The 11,321-nt window shown below is 34.6% G+C and overlaps 1 protein-coding gene across 1 annotated transcript; it reads left to right on the plus strand.

Moving 5' to 3' along the window:
- Positions 1 to 651: 651 nt before the first annotated feature.
- Positions 652 to 1,593, plus strand: LOC308635940 (olfactory receptor 8G50-like; the record flags this gene model as incomplete). The annotated part of the gene is made up of 1 exon (XM_081270837.1): positions 652 to 1,593. Exon 1 carries the CDS (start codon positions 658 to 660, stop codon positions 1,591 to 1,593), a length of 936 nt encoding a protein of 311 aa, XP_081126963.1. The 5' UTR covers positions 652 to 657.
- Positions 1,594 to 11,321: the final 9,728 nt, after the last annotated feature.

The raw sequence follows: 11,321 nt of genomic DNA on the forward strand, positions 1-11,321 counted from the left end.
AGGATTAAGAATTAAAATATTTAAATAGATTTCCTTTTATTTATAGGTTCCCTACAGTTTTCTGTATACAAGTTTTTGATATTTACAAATAGAGATAATGTCACAGTTTGCTTTCCAATTAGGACACTTTGTAGTTTTATTTTCTTGCCTGATTTACCTAGCTAGATCCACTAGTATAAAGTTGAATAAATGTGCAAGGAACGGACATTTTGTCTTTTTCAACATCTTAGGGGAAAGTCTTTCAGTCATCATCATTAAGTATAATATTGGTGTAAGTACTTTTCATGCTATTGTTATTTTAACAGTGAGAAAAATATATGTCTTTGCCCAGCTCTTGAGAAGACTACTAAAAAGCCATGGGAAGTTTTGGAGCACTCAATAAAAGTTATCATGGCATTTTCTTGGGTGGTCAGGGAGAAGTTTAAATAAATTCCACTCTCATAGCATGGAACACAAATAGAGACAGTTCTACTTGATATTTATAGGAATTATTGGTATCACAAGGTCTATGAGTAATGACAGGGAAAGAGCTTGTAGAAACCTGGAGATACACGGCTGAATAGATGTTAACTATATTTCATCCTGCATTGTGCAATGGACCAATAATATCGATTACAAACTATTTCTTCTCTTTCTGCTTAGAACTCTCAGAAGAAAATGGCAGAAGGAAATCTTTCCATAGTGACTGAGTTCATCCTGGCTGGATTAACAGATAAACCAGAGCTCCAGCTGCCCCTCTTCCTCCTCTTCCTGGGAATCTATGTGTTCACAGTGGTGGGGAATCTGGGCATGATCACACTGATTGGGCTCAGCTCTCACCTGCACACCCCCATGTACTATCTCCTCAGCAGTCTCTCCTTCATTGACCTCTGTCAATCCACTGTGATCACACCAAAAATGTTGGTGAACTTTGTGACAGAGAAAAACACCATCTCCTATGCTGAATGCATGACTCAGCTCTACTTCTTCATTGTTTTTGCAATTGCAGAGTGTCACATGTTGGCTGTAATGGCATATGACCGCTATGTTGCCATCTGTAACCCCTTGCTTTACAATGTTACCATGTCTAATCAAGTCTGTTCCTGGTTGCTAACTGAGGTATATAGCACGAGCTTGATTGGTTCCACAGCCCACACAGCCTGCATGCTAAAGGTGCTTTTCTGTAAGGATAATATAATAAACCATTACTTTTGTGATGTTCTTCCACTATTAGAGCTCTCTTGCTCTAGTACTTTTGTTAATGAGGTAGTAGTTCTGTGTTTCAGTGTGTTCAATATTTTTGCCCCAGCCTTGTTCATCCTCAGCTCTTACATCTTCATCATAGCCAGCATCTTGCGTATTCGCAACACTGAGGGCAGAGCCAAAGCCTTCAGCACCTGCAGCTCCCACATCTCAGCTGTTGCTCTCTTCTTTGGTTCTGCTGCATTCATGTACCTGCAGCCATCAGCAGTCAGCTCCATGGACCAAGGAAAAGTGTCCTCTGTGTTTTACACCATTATTGTGCCCATGCTGAACCCTTTGATCTACAGCTTGAGGAACAAAGATGTCAAAGTTGCCCTAAATAAGCTTCTCAAAAAAAGTAACTTTTCATGAAAAGTGTACTTTCCTTAGAAAAAGTTTATAAACCATAGAATTTTGATAAATAAACAATTGAGAGAACAATGTTTATAATTAGTCATGAGATTACTGCTATTACTTTATTGTTTGGAAGAAATGTACCAAGGGTGGACTGAAATCGCAGGATCACACACAGAAAAGGCACTGGGGTGCTTCAGAATTCATCTAGCTGAATTAACCTGTATTACAATGGAATGTTTTTAAAAATAATTCAAAACCCTCAACATGTTTGATTATGCATAATACACATAAAACATGACTCTGAGCATGACTTATTTGTCTTAATTTGTAGAATAAATACATTTGATGATATCCTTTTATATTCTTGATATTTGTGTATAAAACATTCCTTGCTATATAACTTTGGAATTTTGCTATTTCCTGATAATTTCAGACAGATATTCCCATACAGATATTCTGAAAGAATATACAGATATGCTGAAAGAAACCATGTCTTTTTCTTCACACATGTATTATTTCTGATTTAGTAGTGTCATTCTTTTACCCTTGCGTTGTAATGTTTAAACATGAGGTACAACCCCCCACCCCGGAAAGTTTAGAGGTGAAATGATTTAGGTTATAAGAGTTTCAACCAAATCTGTGCAATAATACCCTGATAGGGATTAACTGGATGCAAGGTAGGCAGGTAGGTGGCAGAGGTGAATCCTGGAGCTCTATATTTTGTCTTTGTTAAGAGCTCTTTCCCTCCCTCCCGCTCCTCTCCCCCTCTCCCCCATCCTCTTCCTGGTGCCTGTCTTGAGCTGCTTTCCTCTGCCACACTCTTCTGCCTCACCTTGGTCCCCAAATAACGGGTCTATGGACTAGGACCTCTGAATCTGTAAGCTCCAAAATACACTTTCATCCTCTAATTGTTATTGTACATTCTTTTGGTTACAGTGGCAGAAAAAGGGACTGAAACATGCAGTCATGTGGGGGTACTTATATAGTTAGGAATGTTAAAATTCCCAAATTGTTTTCACAATAAAGATGAATACCTCTCACCCCAAAACTCACTATCCATTTTGAAGGAAAAATGATTTCTTTAATGGTGCAAGGAAAGTAAATTGCTACCAAAATAATTCCTCTTTTCCCCCTACCCTAGTAAGTTTCCAAAGGCGCCCTTAAAATAGCAATGAGAAAACTTGAGTAAGTCCTCCTGAGAGGTAACTCACTGTCCCCATCAGTAAGACCCAGAAGCTCTTTGTGGCATCCACTGGTTGCACAACTCCCCTTCCTTCTATTCTGTTGATGGCTCTATCCAGGTGATTTTTTCCCCTCAGTAGAAAGGTTTCTCAGAACGTTAATTAATGTGAACATACTTTATATACAAACAGAGATATGAAAAATTGTGTTCTATATATGTGAGTGGAATAAGAATTGTGATGCATTCCACTGTCATGTCTTTTTTTAAAAAAAATAAAAGCAATTAAAATTTTTAAAAAAAGAAAGGTATCTCAGAGTTTTGGAAGTCAGATAAATTGCTTTTATGTGACAAGTCATGGCTATGTTTTATGTGTTCTAAGCTTCAAAGCTTTAAGTAGAGAAACATGGATGTCTCCAAGTAACACGTGATTGCCACTGTTCCTCTGCACTACTGTTCCCAGAAGCAGAGCATCAGACGTTATTTCTCTTTGCCCAAAATGAGCATGTAAATTTATAGGTTGTATTTAAAAAATCATCTGTCTCATTTAATAGGCATAAAACAGCACTTGCTTTGCCATTAGTTTTCCTTCAAATGCATAACAAACATTTTAATGCAGTGTCATGTTTTTCTCATGCCATAAAATCATAATTGTCATGAGAAAGGGGAGGCTATTCCCCACTTTGCAAACTAGAAGAAATTTTCTTCCTGATTTTCTGTGTCCTGTTCACTTGATTATGTACTCCAATTTATGATACTACAACAATGTGTTTATATATCTCAATATATATGTAGGTATGTATAAGATGCTTATATGAAACCATGCCAATATGTAGCAAGCACATACATATAGGTTTTATGTTAATTTTGCTTGGATATGTTTACAAAGTTTCTGTTTATAGAATTGTGAGATAATACTCTAGGAATTAAACAAATCACCTCCAGTATTTCATTTCATATTAATGGGTGATCAGTATTAAATAACTTTGAAATGTTGTTTGCATTTCCAAGCCTTAGTTTATGAATTGAAATTGTTTTTTTTAAGAAAACAGAAATATCTGTTCTGCCCCTAGTAATTCTGAGAACTTGTGAAATATACATTATTGAAATATTTGCACAACTATCAGATTCCCATTATGTTAAACACTAATCAGTGCCTAAGAAAGCTTGCAGTGAGATAAAAACATTAACGTAATGCAATGACATAGGAGATTGAGAGGAAAAGCTGACCACTTTCCTTACATCCAAGCTTTAGGTGAGGATCTAAACAGCGTGCCCTTGGTTGAATGTATACATAAACTTCTGAGCAGTGGGCATGCAACCTATGCTACATATTCCCTCTCTGCCTGTAGGTGTCGGTAGCCTTTCACTGTATCCTGACCTGTTGCCACCAAGGAGTGTGTGAGTAGTAAAATATCTAGAAACTCTCTGTTGAGTCCTCTAAGTTGTTTATTTGAAATAAATAAACAAAAAACTTGGGTTGCTTGCAATCCTGGGGTTGAAAATTTCCAAAATGGAGAGGGAGCTGTACTAAAGAAATAAGTGTGCCTGGTGCTGTGGTGCACGCCAGTAATCCCAGGGGCTCAGGAGGCTGAGGCAAGAGGATTGTGAGTTCAAAGCCAGCCTCAGCAACTTAGTGAGGTGCTAAGCAACTCAGTGAGACCCTGTCTCTAAATAAAATACAAAATAGGGCTGGAGATATGGCTTAGTGGTGGAGTGCCCCTGAGTTCAATCCCCAGTACCAAAAAAAAAAAAAGAAGAAAAGAAACAAAAGAAACAAGTGATTGTTTGAAGAATGAGACCTATTACAAAAAAAGGAAAAAGTAACAAATAGTAGACCTTATTAAATATAATTACAGAGAAATGCGTATAATCAAAAGTTTTAATAATTGAAAGGAACATAGAAAAATAGTAATCTAAGATTTCATCTCACCCCATTCAAAATGGCAATTATTAAGAATACAAACAGCAATAAATATAAACAACAATAAACGTTGGCGAGGATGTGGGGAAAAAGGTACACTCATACATTGCTGGTGGGAATGCAAATTGTTGCAAACATTATGGAAAGTGGTATGGAGATTCCTCAGAAAACTTGGAATGGAACCACTATTTGACCCAGCTATTCACTTCTCAGTTGATACTCAAAGGACTTAAATCAGCATATTATAATGATGCAGCCACCTAAATGTTTTTAGCAGCTTAATTATCAGTACTAAATTATGGAAACAACTAAGTGCCCTTCCACAATAAATGGATTAATACATTATACACACACACACACACACACACACACACACACACACACACATATTACTCAGCCTTAAATAAGAATGAAATTATTTTCCAGTAAATAAATGGAGCTGGATAATATCATGCTAAGTGAAATAAGCCAATCCCAGAAAACCAAAAGCTGAATGTTTTCTGTGGTATTCAGATTCTAATTCACAATGGGGGGTGTTAGGGAAGAACAGAGTTATTTTAGGTAGAGAGGAGTAAAAGGAGGGGAGCAGGTACAAGAGTAAAAAGAATAGTAGAATAAATCAGACATTATTACCCTATGTACATATATTACTAGGTAGGATTCTACATCATGTATAACCAGAAGAATGAGAAATTATACTCCATTTTATATAATGTCATGTATAACTAATTAAAACAATTTTAAAATAATATACAGAAAAGGTAGATCAAATGGAGTGGAGTAGTCCTTATAATATCTCAGCAAACCTTTCCTCATTCCTAAGGCCTTGTCTTCATTACCTCAACTTCCCCATCCTGAAATGACTTCCTAATTCCATCCTGTCTTTGGAAAGTTTAAATACCATTCAATGAAAAGTGTAAGTTCATAATTCTCATGCATTTTTCACCTCTCCAGATTATAATCAGTTACAGCTGCGGTTCATCACACATGATATGATAATGATCTTGTGTCCAGAAATTTTTTTTCTATTAATCTGTGCTTGTTAATCCTGTACTTACTAAAATATTGTCAAATTCTGGAGAATAAAAATTGGATCTTGTGTCTTGAATTGCATATTACTTCTACTTCTAAATTTTTTGAGGGGCTGGGGGAGGGGTTTACAGGCAATTGAACTCAGGGGCACTCAACCACTGATCCGCATTCCAGCCCTATTTTGTATTTTATTTAGAAATAGGGTCTCACTGTGTTGCTTAATGCCTCACTAAATTGCTGAGTCTGGTTTTGAACTCACAATCCTCCTTTCTCAGCCTTCTGAGCCCCTGGGATTACAGGCATGTGCCACCATGCTGGGCTAAAGATTGATAATTGTTGATAAGCAACATTTTTTAGGATTTCAAAATATATTTCTAAGTTTTTCCCTTTAAATATTTAATGATAGATTTTAGAAACTACCAAAATTCCTTTAAACACCATATAATAGGTTCATATCTAAATTTTTGAATAATTCTAAAATAGGATTAATTGTGAAAACTTATCACTATAGATTGCACAAAATCATACAACATTTGATAAAATATTGGATAAGAACACTAAATATAATTTTTACCAAATAGTTTACAGTGAAAAATTATTCCTATAATAAACATGCTTTTATTATCCTTCAAAATTTCTCTTTTTTATTAAGAAAAAGATTCTCATTTTATCTTTTCATCCATTTGAGATACTCCTCAAATATGTTTGTCAACATATAAAACATTTTAGCCTGGAAGTTAAATAAAAGTTTAGCATGGTATTTGCCTGAGTTAAAATAATACAAGAAGCACTCTTACTATATTAATTAAATACAAGTAATAAAGGTCAGTGGGAATAAAAATGTTTAAATCTAACTGTTTACAAATCCTGCTTTAATATTTTTTTTCCATTGCATGGCACACTTTAGACAACTTCTTCAGTGTGTTCAAAATTTCCAAAAATTTTGATTTTTAAATGTCTTGACAGGAACTTCACAAGGTTGTAAGAGTTATCTCTCACAACCTTCTTTATAATCCACAGTCAACAAAAACAATGAATGTTACCCAAATGAAAATATTAAAAACTCGAGAATCAATATGGAAAAAAATAAAATTCTAATGGTTGATTTTCCCCAGAGTAGATACTTGTGGGATGAGATTCCAGTGGGAGGTCATTACAATTGTTCCTAATTGGACTCTTATTATCTATACCCAGCATATAAAATCATCATATCAGCCAACCTTTGAAGAGAGAGTTTTACCAGAAATCAGAATTCATGACTCAATGTAAACCTTTGTCTGTCACCTCTTCACATCATCAAAGTCATTTCCCTCCAGAGGAAAAAAAGGAAAAACAAACAATACTGAATTCTCTGAGAAGAAGAAAGGGTATGTCTGAATTCCATACCTTTACTATTTAAGTCTTAGAATCTTTTGCTGCAGACTCTCTTAGGAGATGCATGTCGCTGTTTATCTGTCTTTCCCTGTCTCTCTTTCTAAGAGCCACACACCCTTGATACCTTATGACTTCCGTGTTCTCTGCTGTATGAAGCCATGGCAAATGCTTCTTTGTTTATACATTTCAACTCAGGCAGTGTGAGAGCTTTTTGTTCATTCATTTTGAGTTTGTGTCAACTCATCTCTGTGCTTTTTGCAATATTTTTATCGATCATAATTTATCAAGACTTGCTATATGCAAGGCACTGTGCTGGCCCTGTAATGCATTTATAATTAAGTGTAGAACAAAAGCTGGTAAATAACACATAGTAATTCATAGTTAGCACAAGCTACATGGAGGCAAAGTAACATGCTCATTGACATACAGGATTTGGTCTTATTAAGTGGGATGTCATTGTTAAAGATCTTAACAAAAGGGTCTTAACTGTTAACTAGAATTTCACAGGATAAAGTGATGAAAGAATAGGGAGAGAAAAGGAATTATGAGTTAAAACTTATGACCTACCAAAGTTCCTTACAAATAATAGTTATATTTATATGATGCCTGTTAGGACATAGAAGAAGAAAAATGTTTTTGTTTGTCTACAGAAGCATTCACTGACCCATTTTGGTCTAGAACCACAATACTTTTGTCCTGTAGAACCTTCCCAATCAAGGTGTTTACCACAGTGTCTACTTGGCCTCCCTGTCCTGTTCTTGGTTCTAACACTCTGAAGAGAAAGGATTTCATATTATTCATCTTGCTATCTTTAATACCCACAGAAAACATTTCATATATATATGTTTTCTGTGGTATATAAAGATATATATATATATATATCTTTAGTTTGGTTTTTTAAATTTGTTTTAATTAGTTACATATGACAGTACAATAATCTTGACATATCCTACATTTGAATCAGATGGGATATAATTTCTCATTTTTATGAGTGTACAGGTTGCAAAATTACATTGGTCATGCAGTCATGTATATACCCACAGCAATAATAATGTCTATTTTATTTAGTTTGTTTTAATATTAAACTTTGTGCACAGCTTAATAGTATATTCTTGAATCACTAACATAAAGTTTTTAATTATTAGTTCATATACATTGTAGAGTTATTCCTTGCATGGCATATCTAAGTTATAGATAGATAAAACTAAGTAACTATAAAGATACAATTATCTATCTCTCTACATATGTGTGTGTGCATGTGTGTGTGTGTGTGTGTGTGTGTGTGTGTATAACTACATATATGAAATTATTGATTAATTGCATTTTTTTCAAGACAAGTCTAAACGCAGTGTCCTTTGGTATAATAACTCAAGATTTCTCACTTCATGTGTAGTCTGTAAACGTCTCCTCAATTCACCTATGAAATATTAGTCTCTATTTTACCTACACCCGTAACTTTGTCATGTCCTTAGAATAATCAGAAGAGATGCATCAAATAGTTTACTAAAATCAGGGTAACTCAGGAGTAAATCCCCTTTTGTACCTTATCAAATAGTAAAAATCTAATGAATCACAAAATCTGACACTTATGAACAGTTTTGAGTCATTACTGTTTTCTTTTCTAAGAACTCAAAATTATTTTCTTTCCCCCAAAGGAATTTTGCCCTTTGATACAAAATGGATGAAATTGGAAGAAGCTATGCTATGTGAAATAAGCCAGTCAGAAAAGGACAGATGCTGAATGATCATACTTATATCAGGTATTTATAATGGTCATCTCATAGAAACAGAGAATAGAATAATGGGTTTTCAAAGTCTTGTACACTTTGGTTAACACTGAGTTAAAACTGAAGACCTACCAAAGTTCCTTTCAAATAATAGTTATATTTATTTGATGCCTGTTAGGACATAGAAGAAGAAAAATGTTTTTGTTTGTCTACAGAAGCATTCACTTACCCATTCTGGTAATCATGAATTACCAATTTCCTATTGCAGAAGTTCACCAACTATTCCAGGATAGAATTGACCCACAATCAGGGTTGGTTGCCTAGGCTGGAGATGGCCCACTGATGAGTCAGAAAACACTTGAAAGCAACATTTTAAAATTGAGTACATGTCTTTCTGTGTCTGCAATTTCTTAATAATCAGTAGAAAGAAAGTTCTGTGTTTTCCCTGTTTGGAGACTATATAGCAATTTTTTTTTTGGCGGGTAAGAAATATACCATATTGTTTGAAGAAAAACTTCATAGGCACATTTGGCATGAATACAGATATGAAGATAACCTAGAAGAGGAAAGCTTACTGGATGGTGTTTTGTAGGTGATGATGGAATGTTCTCTAGCACCAGCATGGTGTCATCGCTATTTTGTAGTTTTTTTAATGACGTGTAACTCACATATTACAATATTGACCTTCCTCATGTTTAGAATTCAATGGTTTTAATGTATCTGTGAAGTTGTATGTCCATCACTATGTTTTAATTGAAGAATATCTTCACCACCACCACCACCATGAACATAGCCCAGCCTATTAGCAGTCCCATCCAGCACCTCCCAGCCCACAGCCTGTGGAAGACACTAAGCTACTTTCTGTCATGATGAATCTGCCTATTTTGAACACTTTGTATAAATGGTGTCAAACCATGCATGATCTTTTCTGTCTGCTTTCTTTCACTCAGAGTGTTTCAGGCCCATCCATGATGTGCCATCTCTCAGTCCTTATTTCCCTTTTATTTATATTGAAGTGCTGCAATTTCCTTATCTATTCATTACTGAACGGACTTTGCATGGCTTTCACTCTCTGGTCTTATGACCAAAACTGCACTAAACATTCACATACAAAAACAATGTGAATGTGTGTTTTCATTTTTGTGGGTATGTATCCAGCAGAAAAATTGCTGGGTGACATGGGAGCTTTATGATTCATGAGATGAAGTAATGAACTGTTTTCACATTATTTGCCACTCTTCCCAACACTTGTATTAATCTCAATTCTTGTTCATAACCTCCATAATGAGTGTGAAATGTTTTCTCACTGTTTTGGTTTTAATTATCTTAATTGAGAAAAACATTTTCAGGTGCTTATTTGTCATTTGTGTATCTCACAGAAAAATATTTATTGAAATCTTTCAGCTATTTATAAATTATGTAATTTTCCTTTTCATTGTTAAATTGTAGAATATATTTTTTTAAAAAATATTTTTTAGTTGTTGATGGGTCTTTATTTATTTATTAATTTATATGTGGTGCTGAGAATTGAACCCAATGCCTCACACATGCCAGGCAAGTGCTCTACCACTGAGCCACAACCTCAGCCCTGTAGAATATCTTTATGTATACTAATTACTAACTCTTTTTTGGCATTATTAGTGTTCAGCAAATCCAATATATATTAGAAATATTTTACCAATTCTGTGTGTTGTCCCCAAATCATTGTCTTACTAGTATCCTTTAAGAGACCGTTCAAAAAAAACTTTTTCATGATGCCTAATTTGCTATTATGTGTCTTGTCTAAGAAACCATTATACAATTGAGGACCATAATGATTTATTCTTCTGTTTGTTTTTAGTGTCTCACGCTAATTTCTATGATCCATTTTGTGTTAATTTTTGTGGTTGGTGTGAGAAAGAGGTCCAAATTAATTGTTTTGTTCATAGCTCTCTATTTGTCCCTACACAATTTTGTTGAAAAACCATTATTTCCCTAAGGAATTGCCACAGAACACTTAAACTAACTCCAGTGATCATAGACAAGAGTTTATTTCTATGTTGTTAATTCTACCCAATGGTCTATATGTCTATATTTAAGACAATCTCACATGGTCTTGATTGCTGTAAATTTCTAGTTTCCAGATGGAGAAATGTGATCCCTCCGACTTTACTCTTCACTCTCATTTTTTTTATTACTCTGGGTTCCTTGTTTATTCAAAAAAGTTTTATGATAACCTGTCAACATCTACAAAAACACAGATGGAATTTTCATGGGACTGCCCTGAATTTGCATATCAAGTTGGGAGATGTTGTTGTTCCAAAACTTTAAAGCTTTTAACTCATAAATGTGAGGTCCTTCCATTTATGTATGTCTTTAATTCCCTTCAACAATACTTTGTAATTTTAAGTGCAATATCTTGAATTATTTTCATTTACTTTATTCTTAAGTAATTCATCTTTCTTCATGCTATTGTAAATGGACTTTATACTGTTCATTTTAAATGTGTAATAAAATTGAATTGCTA

This window comes from Spermophilus citellus, assembly GCF_964194105.1.
Source record: "Spermophilus citellus genome assembly, chromosome: 2".
Classification (NCBI taxonomy): domain Eukaryota; kingdom Metazoa; phylum Chordata; class Mammalia; order Rodentia; family Sciuridae; genus Spermophilus; species Spermophilus citellus.